The 16,473-nt window shown below is 44.4% G+C and overlaps 1 protein-coding gene across 2 annotated transcripts in view; it reads left to right on the forward strand.

Annotated features, from left to right (window-relative positions):
* The first annotated feature begins 525 nt into the window (after positions 1-525).
* Positions 526-16,473, forward strand: part of FAM124A (family with sequence similarity 124 member A) — a 64,892-nt gene continuing 48,944 nt past the window's right edge. For both annotated transcript variants that reach the window (XM_018556453.1, XM_018556454.1), the window contains exon 1: positions 526-679. In XM_018556453.1, the coding sequence (XP_018411955.1) occupies positions 624-679 (56 nt within the window). In that variant the 5' untranslated portion in view covers positions 526-623. The remainder of the gene's footprint in view (positions 680-16,473) is intronic.

Genomic DNA, 16,473 nt, shown 5'->3' on the forward strand with positions numbered 1-16,473 from the left:
CTCTGATGTCAAGGGGGGTGCTCATGGGAAGGGCGGGCTCTGATGTCAATGGGGCTCTGATGTGAAGGGGGCTCTGATGTGAAGGGAGGACTCCACCTAAAGTGAAGGGGGTTCTGATGTTTTTTTATTCCTGGGGTCCCCCCTGACAAACCATACCGGACCTCTGTCTAGAATAGTGTATAATACATTTTGGGGGTACACGTCGTTTGTACATTTTACACGGGGTGCCCCCGGGTTTCGCACACTTGTAGAAGGAGCGGGGACTGTATGGGTTGTAGAGTAGCCGGTCCTCGGTGAGTGCGGAGGACAGAGTCGGTCTCCGGGGAGTGCGGAGGACAGAGTCGGTCTCAGGGGAGTGCGGAGGACAGAGTCGGTCTCCGGTGAGTGCGGAGGACGGAGCCGGTCCCCGGTGAGTGTGGAGGACGAAGCTGGACTCTCTGTGTGAAGTTCCCGGTCGGGGATTAGGTGTCCATTCATCTGATACAAAGGCAGAGGGAGGGGGGAGGCGGTCCGCGGTGCGGGGGGTGGCCGCATCCAGGAGAAGGTCAGAAGGCGGAGAGAAGCTGGAAGAACGCGGCCACATCTACAGCACAGCCCGCTATGGGGGCACACTGAGCCCGGCCATGGACAAGAAGAGTGCGGACGATGACTGCGAGGACTCCGGGGCAGAGACCGGCGGGTAGGTGAACTTCATCCGCTAAAGGAGATCCCGGCACGGAGCTCATCATCCCTATACGGGGTTCAGTGTCAGGACAGGTTCTCTTACACCCGGAGATGACCCCTGTGTGCTACAAGTCTGACTTCTGGAAGATGCTGCACTGACCACCCGTCCCATCATTTCTAGGGACAGTCCCGGGGTTTGCAGACTTGTCCTGTCACTGTTTGTCCCTGGAATAGTCTCTGTGATCCTCCATCCCCTTATTTCCAGGGACAGTCAGTCACTGGATTTGCAGGCTTGTTTAGACACGATTTGTCTAAACAAGTCTCCAGGGACAAACAGTGTCAGGACAAGTCTGCAAACCCGGGGACTGTCCCTGGAAATAAGGGGATGGAGGATCATAGGGACTATTCCAGGAATAAACAGTGCCAGGACAAGTCTGCAAACCCGGGGACTGTCCCTGGAAATAAGGGGATGGAGGATCATAGGGACTATTCCAGGAATAAACAGTGCCAGGACAAGTCTGCAAACCCGGGGACTGTCCCTGGAAATAAGGGGATGGAGGATCATAGGGACTATTCCAGGAATAAACAGTGTCAGGACATGTCTGCAAATCCTGGGACTGTCCCTGGAAATAAGGTGGATGATCACTGTGGTGAGGAGGGGTGGACAGCAAGGAGCGCGCAGGGGATGTCATGGGCGGACAGCACAACACTAGCAGCCATACAACAAATGAATGAATTGTCCTGCAGCATTTTTATTTATTAGAAATGCTAAATAACTGTATTACAGTAAACTCTCAGTTATCCAGTATTCAACTGATCAGAACTCTCATCTAACCAGAAAACAACCCCCTGTGTACTCTCTGATCTGCGGCATGTATCATCCTGGAAACGATCATGTGTCTATTTGTCTTCATTTGCTTTTGATTTCTGCAATTCAATATTAATAGGAAGTCAATACAGAGTTTATGTTATGTTATGGTATAGTATAGTATGGGGGGTATGGTATGGGGTGTAGTATGGGGTATGGTATGGTGTGTAGTATGGGGTATAGTGTAGGGTGTAGTATGGGGTGTATTATGGGGTATGGGATGGGATGTAGTATGGGGTAAAGTATAGGGTGTAGTATGGGGTATGGTATGGGATGTAGTATAGGATATGGCATTAGTTAGACTTATTTTTAATAGTAACTCTCAAGCAACCAGAAACAACATTTATCCAGAATCTACCAATCCATGTGGATGCCGGATAACGGGGAGTTTATTGTATCTAGAAATTGGAGCATTTTTCTCCGTGTGTCGATCTTTGTTAATCCTCCGGATTGTGTCATAGCAATCAGCTGGTATGTCCTGGAAGTGAGGTTTTCTATGTCGGTGTCTGTCTTGGCCGTACCACTGATCATGTACTTGTTGTGTACACATTAGTAGTAGTTACATTGTATACTCCAATGTATGATCTGGGTGACAACCAGTCCTAATACTAACACATCTACAGCGTCACTTCCATGGGCCAATATGAGGTTCTGCCGCTGTGTAAAGGGGACGTTGTCACTCAGAGCTGACACTCTAATACAGCTTCTCTCAACCTGAGAAACCAAAGTGATTTCAAAGAGGAAGCCTTGGAATGGCTCCACATCCCGGGGAACCTCTGTGTCCATGGCACACAATACATCACTACACAGAGATACCAGAAGACAGAAGAAGAAGAATAATAAGGATTAATAAAGAATTATTTGAAATGAAACCAAAAAATAATGTCAGGAATAGAAACAAAAAATGTAAATTGTACCGCTCCCCTTACATTGGTGGTCAGTGGACGAGGACCCCCTAATACTTGTAGTCAGTGTAGCGCCCTCATACATTGGTGGTCAGTGTAGTGCCCTCATACATTGGTGGTCAGTGTAGCGCCCTCATACATTGATGGTCAGTATAGTGCCTTCATACATTGGTGGTCAGTATAGTGCCCTCATACATTGGTGGTCAGTGTAGCGCACTCATACATTGGTGGTCAGTGTAGCGCCCTCATACATTGGTGGTCAGTGTAGCGCCCTCATACATTGGTGGTCAGTTTAGCACCTTCATACATTGGTGGTCAGTATAGCGCCCTCATACATTGGTGTTCAGTATAGTGCCCTCATACATTGGTGGTCAGTGTAGCACCTTCATACATTGGTGGTCAGTATAGCGCCCTCATACATTGGTGTTCAGTATAGTGCCCTGATACATTGGTGGTCAGTATAGTGCCCTCATACATTGGTGGTCAGTGTAGTGACACATTGGTGGTCAGTGGTTACTTCTTATAGAGATAGATATTGCTCATTTCCCCAGCCACCTCTGGAGGAGCCATGGTTGAGAAAGGCCACTCTGATAGGTGTTCACATTTATTTGGTTAGTATGACATTTATCGGCTATGTTATTCACCGAATGGATTCCTTGTATACAATAATTGTGACTTTTTAATGGGCATTATATTCTTTTCTTTAAAGGAGAACTATGGGGTCAGTGTTTTTCCCCATAGTTCTCCTTAGGGTAACGGCCGGGAGGACACAAACTAGCGTCCTCCCGTTACCCTAAGCTCAGTATACCGCGAGCTACAGCTCGCGGTATACTGAGACGCCGGAGCGGATCCCTGCCTATCTAGAGGCAGAGCCAGCCGTACCCGCCCCCTCCACCGTCCGTTCCGCCAGTCAGCGCTGGCAGATCGGAGCGGGGAGGGGGGAATCCAGCCCCTCCCCCTGTCACGGCAGAGAGCCGTGACAGGATCGAGAGGCGAGCGAACCTGGTATGTGTTCGCTCACCTCCCGATCTACTGAGCCGACCTGTGACAGTCTCATTGTCACAGGTCAGCTAGAACTATGAGGTGAGTGGAAATCACTCATCTCATAGTTCTCCTTTAAATAATGTATATCAGCAAAATGAGACATCCCAGAATATCAGTGCAATTCATTCAGAATAGTTATCTTTCTGTCATTTTGTATTTGTTTGTCTGAATGAAAATAATCTCGGAGCCTGTCAGTGGAAGTTTGATGCCCTTTACAGATTGCATGGTGAGAGTGGAGCGCGGAGGCTTTCCAGTCTTCCTCTCTCTGGAATGTGAATAGGAAGGTCTGTCACGCACAGTGAATGTCCGCAACGCTGTATTTTGGATGTCTGTCTATCTATCTCTCTATATAGTAGGGTCTTTCTCGCCCTCTAACTCTCTCCCCCCGTCTGTCTGTCTGCCTGCCTGTCTGTCTAGCTATGTATAGCTATAGGGTATCTCTCTCTTGCCTCTCTCTCTACCCCGTCTGTCTGTCTAGCTATATATATCTATAGGGTATCTCTCTCTCTCTCTCTCTCTCTCTCGCCTCTCTCTCGCCTCTCTCGCCCCTCTCCCACGTCAGCCGAAAATCTGGGTCTGAACGTGCGAATTGTGGCCGTCAGCGACTAGTCAATGTTAGGGCAGAACAGAGAGTGGGAAGACTGGTACAAGACAACAGAAGGGCAACAGTGCAGTTTCAGTTTCCCCGCATAACCTTTCAACATCTCTTGGTGTCACGAGCCGGCCCACCAAAGTCATCTCGTGGCCCAACGAAGTACTGATGGGGAGGTCATAATAATCTGGCCACTCAGTGTATATAGTATCTATATCTGTTGGTTATCTACCCTGTTTCCCCGAAAATAAGACCCACCCTGAAAATAAGACCTAGTACTATTTTTGGGAATAGCTAAAATATAAGACCTACCCCGAAAATAAGACCTAGTTGTGACCATTCCCAGGGCCGGTGGTGGCATAAAGGGGGAACCTGAAGAGCCGCGGCAGAGGCAGGAGAGAATCAGCGGCGCCAACGAAGAAGTGAGGCGGCACCAGAGGGAGCAGAGCCGCATAAGCCGATGCTTCCTCTATAGCGCCGGCTCTCGTCACAGGCGGAGTGATACCGCCTGTGAGGAATCGATAGTGAAAGTGCGCTTCGCTCATCCTGGCCAGCAATTGGTTAGCAAATTGCTCTTGGAAAGGTACGGCACCCCTGATTGCCCTGATCACTATATTTTTGTACATGAATAAGTGTGGATTTTTGTACATTAAAAAAATTAATTAAATAAATAAGACCTACCCCGAAAATAAGACCTAGTGTGTTTTTTTGAGCCAATAAAAATATAAGACAGTGTTTTATTTTCGGGGAAACATGTTATATCTGCAGCAGTATCTATATCTATAGGGCTGTAATGTGTATATACACACAGTATCTATATCTATAGGGCTGTAATGTGCAGGTGTTGGCAGAGCAGTGAAGAATTGCAGTGCTAGATGCAGATGCCAGAGGCTGCTGGATTGAGGTAAATTGCCTCTGTGAAGGGGTAGGCTGGATCAAGCTGATCATTTGGTGCTTTGACAAATTTGAGCAGTGTGTGGCACCTTTGGGAAATGAAAGGAAATGTTGGAACAGTGAGGGTAGCCAGTCAGCTGCTGTCACTGTTCTGTATCCTGACAGTGGCACACCCAGCAATGTCAGAATACAATATCCCAGCAGAGGGGATTCCCCATCCAAGCTGTTTAGTGTGGATAGGTTTTTCTTATTCAGCTCACGGAGCTCAACAAGAACAATGGCTGGTTTTTGGTCAGAGGAAAGGGGTAAATAGGATAAGTGCGCTTTATTTTGAAGCCAATCTCTGGGCGGGGGTTGGAGTAAAGCAGGTTGACTTACCTGATCCCCGCTAACTGGCGGTCAGTGCTCCCCTCTTTTCTTACTCTGCTCCGGTTGGTGGAATGTCCCTCAGCGTCCTCACATACAATGCAGGTCTGTGGAACCTGCATTAGACATGATGATGTCGGCGGTCCTTAGCGCACCAGAGGAAAGGCGAGAAAAGGCCGCAGGGACCGGTCTAGCAGCCCTGAGGAAGGAAGCCGGTGGGAGCGGGTATTAGGTAAGTAACTCAGCTGTAATGGAGATAAAAAATGGACCTTAATGGGCCCATGTTAGGTCTATGGGCAGTTGGATGTAAACAGATATGCATCCATTTTCATCCCTTTACATCCGATATATATCACGTTGAGGTTGGAAAAAGCTCTTTTATATTTTGGGGGTTTTTTTTGGACCTAGACAGACTCTGAGGTAATCGGATGTAAACGTGTAAACAGACACATGTCTAGTTACATCCACCTGCCCATCGACTACCATCGACTTTTGTCGAATGGAGTGATGCTGATGGGGCCACACACAGCTTGAATTTTGCCCAATACAGCAAGACTCGAAATGTGAGCAGTGTATGGTCGGCTTCAGATATGAAATCTTTCCTTTTTCACTTCAGGTCCACTTTACCGACTTGTTTTTTGTGTCAGTGTTTGTGTCACTCTAAATCAACAAGAAGCGCTCATACACATGGGCATGCACATCCGTATGGTGTTCATGCTCGCGCAAAGACCTACTCCCATGTACACTGTCTATGGGTACTATGCAGGCAATTACACACTGCACCTGTCCCTCCTGGGAGCAGGTCTCTGCACGGCTGTGCATGCTGGGGATCCACCGATTTTTGGTATCGAGTACTGATATTTTTTTTCGATATTTGCCAATACCGATACCGGCATCCGTGGGCCCGGATTATCAGGAAACTGGGGCGGTGGATCCTGACCCAGCTTCCTGATTGCCTTAGAAGCTGGTGTTCTATCGAAGCCGGCTTCTCTTGTTGCTAGGCAGCCTGGCTTCCTGACCAATCAGGGAGGCGGGTCATGATGTCCTGCCCGGCTTCCTGATTGGTCAGGAAGCCAGGCTGCCTAGCAACAAGTGAAGCCGGCTTCCTAGCCAATCAGGAAGCCAGGAGGCGGGCCGTAACCCACCACCCGGCTTCCTGATTAGCGGGGAAGACGGCTCTCTTGTGGCACTGCTGGTCAATGGGAGGTCTCCCTCTGGCTGGAAGTACTGGTATTGGTGAACGTATCGGAGCATTTGGGCGAGGACGAGTATCGGTGTCGGGGCATCCCTTGTGCACGCCATGCAAATGTGCACGTCTATAAATGAGCCCGAAGGATGAACATTTCTAGTGCTTTTTTTGCACTGTATACACATGAATTTATTGTGTTTAATAAATCTATATACCTCCGAAGTGAGCTCTGTGACTAATGTAGCATTGCTTGATCATTGAATTCCTCCCCTCAGATACGGAGAATGGTTGATTGTTTAGTATCTCAGGTTTTTTTTATGATATTGTTCCCTGTGAGTGATGTACATGGTTTTAATTTGACTGTTAGAGTAAGTCAGTAATGTTAATCCCTCGTCAATTGTTACATTGCTCTGGTAACTGGGAGGCTTTCATAATCTTTTCTCAGCATTGAATTCCCTGCGGTAAGAATCCCTGTGTTACTTATGTACAGGATGAAACATGAATGTAAAGAGTCTATATACTCAGTAAAATACAGTTCGGCCTCATTCACATGGACCGTGTTGCCCCGTACAGGGTGAAGGGCCGAGTGTTGATGCGCCTGGAGCTGCGGGAAGAAGCGCGCGGGCAGCTCATGTAGACGCAGGAGCTGTGCACCTTCACACACTGCTCCCCACAGCTCTGAGTTTTGGCGACCGCACATAGACGGTATACTGCCTTGGACACAGACATGATGGATCCAGGTCTGTACACCATCTGTGTGCGTCTGTCAAAACTTAGAGCTGCATGTGATGGCGCACAGCTCCTGCATCTGCATGAGCTGCCCACACGCTTCTTCCCACAGCTCCGGACGCATCAACAACCGGCCCTTCAAGCTGTACAGGGCAACACGGTTCATGTGAATGAGGCCTTAAAGGGAACTCCCTTCAATAGAGTATATCAGACCTCCATTGCTACTGTATCATTGATTACCTGAACTGCAGTGAAATTTAAAATTTGGGGCAATGTAATCTGGACTCTAGGGATGCCATGCAGAATATGGAGTGCTTGTCTCTGGTAGCAGAGCTATTCATAGTTCAGTTATCTTCGATTGCTGCAGTTTTTGTTACTGCTGGTTAGAAAATGACAGCTGGTTAAACTTACCCAATATCTGCAAGATTGCTCACGGCAGAAATCCTAATGTTCTAGGACATTCGTCAGTGGAGCTGGTCCCATATGTGCACTCTTTCCTTAAACCAGGGCTAGACTAATCCCATTTGCCAAGTCGCCAATGCTGCGTCCGAGCACGGACACCCAGACCCGTTCGGGTGTGCGTTCGGTCGCATCCCCCCATAGGGAAGAACAGGCTGCTGCGTGGAATCTCACGCAGCACCTGTCCCTCCCGGGAACGGCCCGATACGGGCGTGCGCGCCTCACTGACGTGTACGGCCCGAGTTTACACAGTGTGAATGAGGCCTAAATGTTAGAGCTAGCGCCTAACTTTTGAGGTTTTCTCTAGTTGTTGTCAATGGAGCTGGCTTCTGAAAAAAGAACCTGCTTGCTCCTGGAATGGACCGACCGGCTCCTGAATTCCATAGTAATTTGTCCACGTCTGCCTTAAAGTGAAGATGTTCTAAAAACTAGTGGTAGGTAAATGACAGCAATATACGTTTTTCAGCATATACTGCTCCCTGTCTATATTTATATAAGCATAGATGTACTCTAACACATCCAATGTGGAAATGAGTGGGTTAGGTTGCTCAGGCACTAGGCATCTTGGTATAGGATGGTTGGGTGACATTCCTAAGCTCCATTGAGAGGAAGTGGACGTACTTGGTGTATTCCTGGGAGGCATTGAAGTGAGACAACCCTCAACATGCAATGTGATATGTTGCCTTTTTTCCTTTGAAAGAATGCTTATTGTATCATGAAGCAATCACAGGCAATACAGTGACATATGGAAACCAAGCAGGACTCTGCAAGGTTCTCATTCATCCTGGTCATGATACTGTATATGTGTAAAAATTAAATTACGGCAACTGGAGTTGCTGCATTTTTCTTGAAGACGTTTCCCTGATCATCTCAGTAGCTTTCTCAATTCAGAAAGTTAATCGGATGACCAGTGAAACATCCTTAAGAAAAATACAACAAGTCCAGTTGCCTTGATTTTATTATTACAGATATACAGTATCGTGACCTGGATGAATGAGAACCTTCACAGACACAGGCAGAACTCCTTCACCAAAGTATATGTGCTTTTGCCTCGATAAAGGAGACCTGTACTGCACTTTTGTGTGTGTAAACCGTAAATCTATCTTTTATTATGTCTGGCATAATGCCTTACTCTGTACAGTTTTCAGTGTGTGAGGGAAATTTAGGAAGGTAAGGACAGTTTTTTTTTTTGTTTACTTTAAAAGGCTTGTGCATCACATAGTAACTGGACATGGTGCTTGTGTAAACCGTCATACAGGGGCTTTATTTGTACTTTAAGCAAATTGTTTTTGGGCAAACTTTTCTACCTGGAGAGCCTTGCAGTAACGGCACTTCCTGTTGCTGATTGACAGTGCTAAGCAACTGCTTCGCAAGTATCAGCGACGTTGTCAGCCTGCCCTGTGTGCTCTGTCAATTGGCCCTTAGGCTGCCGGTCAGGTCTATGAGATAAGCAGCCGACATCAAACTGAAGGAACTTTTATGGCAGGCTGATATCGGTGCTGCCAGTGACAGTGGCTTATGCTGCCAGATATTTGATGTTAGCTGATTCCATGGTTTCAATACACCGATGGGTCCGGTCAGTTCAGTCAAACCTGAAAAGACACGGATGTCACAAAAGTGACATCCAATCCATACTTCTGGGAATCTGTGCCCGGATCCCCCGCTGATCAGAACAGACGTTGACCTGTAACAAGTATGCATATTGAAAAAATCAGCCTAAAGTCAGAAGTTCTTCTCTGAATACTTGTTCTGGGCTACTGACTTCGAGTATTACAACTGGACCAGCATGAAAGCCAGGTGGCTAGCACTTGCAGAATAAGAGTTCACCAATGGCAGCCTTGATGCTTCTCTTAGGAGAGGTTTATGCTGTGCAGTGGTTTGGCAAAGGACTTATGGTTGCTTTTGTTCTACTATGCCATAACCTGACTAGCGATACTTCTCTCTACCTTTTATTGTAATTGCCAAATCCCATCAGCCCCTACTAAAAAAAAACAATAAAGCTCAAGATGTAAATATTTGATTGTGTTTCTCTACAGCTAGGAGGCATGTAGGGTTGTTTTATCGTCCAGATGCTACAATAACATTCCTCACCGTTATCAGGCTGTGAAGAACTTGTGCAGTCCATAAACGCTACTTAGTGAGTCATTTGTTTATTTACGGAAGGGATATGTCTGCAGTTACTTGTAACCACTCAGTAATTATTGGTAAGGGGCATCAGGGCACCATTGATTAATGGACTGCTGCCCAACACCCAGTGGAATAGCAGTACGTGAAATAAACCACCTGTGTCCACCATTACCCAGACAGTGGGAAGACGGAAGAATAAACACCACTAGATTATTTTTATCACCATAATTAGCGTGCTCTGTAACATGGAAAGAGGACCACCATAGTTGTCGATGACATTGTTTGGGAATTCCCATGAAGGGAAGAGCACACTGAGATATCATATTATCCAGGAGAACAGATGCTGAATGAGTTTTGTAACAGGCAGGAAAATAAGAGACACACATAAACAAATTTACTTGTTCTTCGGAGGAAAAAAAAACAAAAACAGGCAGTGATCGTATTAGCATTTAGAAAATGCGCTGTTAGTTAAAGTGACACTAAACTCAGGAGTTAAACCTTAAGACTCCACACAGGATCGGTTGTCCGCGTGTATTCGGCCGTACGAATGCGCGCGGAACCGCTCTGAAAATAAACACCAATGCAATTTAATGTGCATTATTCAGACTTTTGCAGCGGCCTCGCAGAACAAAAAAAATAGTACAAGCGCATCCCGTAAAATAGTACAAGCATGATTTTATGGCGGATCCCGCACCTTCCAGGTTATAGTATAGCCGCAAACGAGTGGAATCGGTGCAGATGTAAAGATTTTAGCGCTCGCATGCCGTGCGGTCTTCCATACGGAAGACATCGCAGGAAACGCAAATGCTATATGTGAATGGAGCCTTAAAATGCATACAAGTACCTTAACTATTATCAAAAATGTATCTCATTTGTGTATCACTCGGCTGTAGATCCTCAAATCATCTCTGAATTGGTGCTCACACTGTCCTTCCTTCTGGAGGGTGGCTACGTTTGCTCCACAAAGTCCCTGTGTGTGTTGTAAAGTAGTCACCGCTCCAAGCTCACTCCTGTGATGGACTACAATCTCACGTTTATTTTACAAATTTGTATTGAGACTGTAGTCCATCAGGGCAGTGAGCTTGGAGCGGTGACTACTTTACAACACACACAGGGACCATGGGGGACAAAAGTAGCCACCCTCCGGAAGGAAGGACAGTGTCAGCACCAATTCAGAGATGATTTGCGGATCTACAGCCAAGTGATACACAAATAAAATATATTTTTTGTTAATAGTTAATGTACTTGAATGTATTTTTATGATGTAACTCCAGAGTTTAGTGTCGCATTAAGCTGTGTATACATGATTAGAATTTTTTTAATGGGGTCAAATCGATGATCGTTTTCGACCATAGTGATGGAAACAAATGGAAGGAGTGGGATGGAAAAGATTTCTCAAAGGAACGTAATTCTAACAGTGAATGTGGTTTTTATTTGGGAAACTTAATTTATTCCAAAATCAAATGTTAAAATCATACAAAATTCTGAACAGCAATCATCAAGTCTCTGATGGGGTTATGGAACGTTCGAGCATGTCTCTTCTACAGTACAAAAGCCAAGATAACACCTACTTTTATATTTGTTCCCATTCACATAGCATAACTTGCATTTGTAAATGCTTTTTACTTGCTTCAAAATCCTCCCTAGCTTCCCTCCTATGTAATGTGAAGGGGGGGGCTGTGAGAAGTTATGATTACTCTAATGAACCCTATCTGTACTGTGCTGACAGATCTCATTATCAATTGTAAACTAGATTTGAATACTGTCGGTCCTAAAACAAAAGGTGTAGAAGCATTGTATGTTAATAAGACGAAGCTCAGTCTGTCCCTCAGTTTGTCCCTCTACTTGTACTTTCAAACTGAAGAGGGTTTTTTTCAAAACTTACTGCAAAAGTGGAAATACCCTTTAAGTTCCACTTTAATTGTATTCTATATATACACACTTTTGTATTGTAAGTTAGCTTCTGCAAGATTATACATCTGTATTCAAACTGCATTGACTCTTTAAAGCGTCAGCACGGGACGAACAAGCCATTAGCAGGAACCAGTGAATGCAACGGTGGGGGTGGGGTGCAGGACGGGTCGAGTACCTGCATCAGCCTGGGGCAAGCAAAGCAGCCTCTTTTTTTACAGGGTTCCCATTGTGTGCAAATTACCCTGTGGTGACAGGACCACTTTAAAGTATATCTAAAGTCAAAACCTTTTGTTTTGGATAAAGGGGAAGAGTGAGAGCCTCTGCCAGGTTTTTAGTGCTGTCTGTGTCACTTTGTTAACATGACAAAAAGTGATGGGGAATGCAAAATAGGGGAGTCCCCTGTCATTCCCTTAATACAGTATGTCCCTGCAGGCAGATACCATCTCCCCTGCAAGTTCCCCCTCACATGCTACCACCAAACTAGGTCTTATTTTCGGGGTAGGTCTTATATTACAGGAATCTTGACAAATAGTGCTAGGTCTTACTTTCGGGGTAGGTCTTATTTTGGGGGAAACAGGGTATGACGATGAGTCAAAAGCACTCACCTCATAGTTCTCCTTTAAACTATTTACAGATTCTAGAAGGGGTGTTTATGAAGGCTCGTCCACTCTTAGGGTTGATGTAGAAAGGCATTGTTCTACTGCATTTAAAACACACTTTAAATGCATGTCTGCAGATTCATATTTACTTTAAAGGAGTTGTAAGGTACCAGCATATCCTCTCCTGTTATAACATCAGCAGCGTAATTGGAATACATATTAGAGATGTTTTTGATAATGCAATCAACACTTACTTGAAAAAATCCCTTTTATGTAGTGAGTGCTGCCTTCCGTCTGCCCATCACAATTCACCAACTTCCTGGATTCCCAGTGTGCTTTGTGTCTCTTTCCCTGCTGCTTGATGTGATGCAATCTTGATTTCTCAAGACTACATATCGCTTCATGGGGTGCTTGTAAGCCCACCTATGTGATTATCAATTAAATAAAGTGAAAAAAGATTTTAAAAAATTGTATAAAATAAATGTAAAAATTATTCTTAAAAATGTTCTTAAAGTCCTCCGCGAGCACGTGCGCATTAATGCAAACAGGAGTTGGCGCGCCTACGCATGAAAACAATGATAATGCTACACGTTTGCTTTAATGCTTTATTATTTATGTGACTCTGTTTTCTTTTGTATGTATATCTAAAAAGAGAATATTAAAGTAGTATTAAAGTCACTTTTTTTTTTTTTACGTATATCTACTGCTAGCAAATAGTAGATATATGCAAAAACAAACATTTTTTTTTTTTTTTTAAAGTCACCAAATAGGTAAATACTTACCTCTGTCTCCGCCACTCGCTCCCATCTGAAGCTTCTTGTGCGGCCTTGCAGGATGGTGGGGCGGGCGCATGCGTGGGAAGAAGAGGAGAGACACAATGGAGGTGAATGCACGCAGCCGTGAGCAGACATGTCGGACAGACACCGTTGGACCCGAGGAGTCTGCGCTGGATCAGAGACCAGCACCAGCACTGAAGGGACTCCTGAAAACTACTGGAAAGAAGAAGAGAAGAAGATGATCGGATCAAGAGGCAACATTTAATGTACCGTATTTTGCGGTCCATAAGACGCACCGGACTATAGGACGCAGGGAGGTCCGGCGCGCCTTATGGAGCACTCGACAGACTGTATTTTCTGTTACAGCTTCTATGACAGAAGCTATGACAGAAGCTGCAGTTAGTGACCGCTGAGACGGGTGGCGCTGTGATTACAGCGCCACTGTCTCAGTGATTACACAGAGCAGACGAAGAACATCCGTTCTTCAATTGTTACTTTAATGTCACTTTAAGTTCCCCTGTAACTGCAGCAACCGCTAAAAACCTTTAAATCACAAGACTTTAAAATTAAGTTACAAATAATTTTCCCTGATTGAGCAAGCCGAAATGTTTTTTGTTCCAAAACTGTGTTATTTGTGTAAAGTATTGTTGAGGCATTCACCTTCCAACCCTCTGCTACTAATTTAAGGAAAAATGGACAAAGTAATAGAAGTAATTTATGAGACCTATACGGCACTTTTGGATGCCTGTGACATTTGGCTACTGTGGACAAAAAAAAGTCACCAGCTGGATTTAGCTGATCAAATAGGTAAAAGGATGATCTGGGGTTGCTTCAGTTGGTCAGGTCTAGGTTCGGCAATGTTATGGCCCCAAAAAATGAGGTCAGCGGCCTACCTGAATATACGGAGTAACCAGGTTTTACCATTGATGGATTTTTTCTTCCATGATGGCACATTGGACATATTCCAAAACGACAATGTCAGGATTCATCGGGCTCAAATTGTGAAAGAGTGGTTCAGGGAGCATGAGACATCATTTTTACACATGGATTGGCCACCACAGATTCCAGACTTCAACCCCATTGAGAACCTTTGGGATGTGCTGGAGAAGACTTTTATGGGGTGGTCTGACTCTCCCATCATCACTACAAGATCTTGTTAAAAAATTAATGCAACTCTGGACGGAAATAAATGTTGTGACATTGCATAAGTTTATCAAAATGATGCCATGGCGAATGTGTTCTGTAATCAAAGCTAAAGGTGGTCCAATGAAATATCAGAGTGTGAGACTTAGGGGGTGATTTACTAACCTAAACACACGCACGCACCAGGTGTGTGTGATTTTCACACAGCAAAACGTATTTATCAACCAAAAAGTCTCTAAAAGCATATTTCCACTAATGCCATATATGGAAAAATCATGCACATGATGCATATATAATGCTGCTTCACAGTTTAGACAAAAATGGTTAGCTCATGCATTTACATTCCTGCATTCATCAACGCAAGCAACATAACATAGAGTTAATTTACACCACATTACCTTGCAATTCATTGCAGGGCTTTGCACAACACACCTGCTGGGTGTGTACACACTACAAAGGTGTTTCGATTCCTCCCATAGATCATGCTGGGAGGGAACACACTACAGAGGTGTATACACGTTCGTGGTGTGTTTAAAAGGTTAGTAAATCAACCCCTTAGAGTGTACTAGAACCAGCTAAACCCCAGGGATCATACATACACTAACATGTACAAATTCAAGTTCTTAAATTAAACCTTTACCTTTCTAAATAACAAAGTAACTGTAAAATGAATTCAAATAAGAAAAAAGTAATATTTTCAAATGTAAAAGCAGAGACATATGCTGAAAAAGTGTAAATCATTCAATTCGAAAGCACTGAATGTATGTTGCCGTTTTCATTTCAACAGACACTACATCATTCATCTCCTTCGAAGGGGGATTTCAAAGTCGCCATTATTCGGTGACAATGATTCATTTAAATGCACAGCCTCTTACTCTGCATTCATTATACAATACTCTCAAGCTGCCACATGCCCTTGGCTGAGGATACCCACAGGCAGATTACTAGACCGAAATAGTGCCCGAATAATGAGCGGAGGCTCTAACACTGGCGACAAAGAAGTACAAATAAGCCAATTAGTTTACATTGTGAAGCTTTGCATGTTTAGCTTCTAGGAAAACACATGGGACATTTCTTCTTATTGCTACAAAATAGAGTGCTGCTTATTGGCTTATACCTTCATTTTTTAACCTGATCAGAAAGATAAACACATCTGTTCATATATAATTTGAGTTATGTTGTATAGGAACATTTTAGAAGTGAAAAAAAACAATCTATATAAAATGTATTAATTCAAAGTATAATGGATAAAGTAGGGGAGGGTTATACCGTGGTCAGTTCTTTTTCCAATTTGGGTTTCATAAGTAAGATTTACCTTTACTTCCTCTCCTGTAGACTCAACAGGAAGTGAGAAGATATCTTCCAATGTGAGGGATACTGCCTCCTATACAGTTGTCAGGGGAACAAGTGTCCTTATTTGGATGATTTTTCCTCGCTTTCCTGTTCTGGTGGCATTTTCACTCCCAGTGGCATTGGTGGTCAGGACAATTAGAGGTAGTGAATCTCCCTAATATGGATACAGACAATACTGAAAACCTGAAAGGGGATCTAACCCCTCACCATTCTATACAAATATCTCTAAAACGTTTTGCCTTTAGAACCCACACAGGGACTCCTATACACACATGCACAAACACACACAGGCACACAAAGGTTGAACTGGATGGACCTGTGTCTTTATTCAACGTCAAATACTATAACTATGTAAGAACAAAAATGTAATATATACAGCTTACCAGTCCTTAGTTGTGCTGGATGCATTTGTTTCCTTTTCCAGTTTTTTCCCCCTTTTATTCTGTCCAAATGATTCTACCAGAAACAGATGTCCTATAATTACTACAGACACCTCCCCCCTTTTCTTTATAACAGAGGGATAAGGTTCTATAGTCCTCAAAGATAGCTGAAAGTAATGCTAACTGTTAGGCTGGATTTACACTGTTCTGTGTACAAGCAGCTTGCATGATAACGCACATGGATAGGTATGATTGAACCTACAGAGTTTCCCTTTACCTCACACACTAAACTGCAGTAGATATAATCCAGCCACATAGGAAAGAATGGGATTTATGCTTGACATGCAATTTTATACAGCAAAATGGATGTTTGTTTTGTGTTCCCATCCACACAGTATTGTGAAAAATAATTTAAATGAAAACAAAACCAAGCTATACTCTGCACTCGCACCAAGCGAATGGCTCCAAGCCC

Source organism: Nanorana parkeri, unplaced genomic scaffold, assembly GCF_000935625.1.
Source record: "Nanorana parkeri isolate BGI_ZX_2015 unplaced genomic scaffold, ASM93562v1 scaffold238, whole genome shotgun sequence".
In the NCBI taxonomy this organism is placed as follows: domain Eukaryota; kingdom Metazoa; phylum Chordata; class Amphibia; order Anura; family Dicroglossidae; genus Nanorana; species Nanorana parkeri.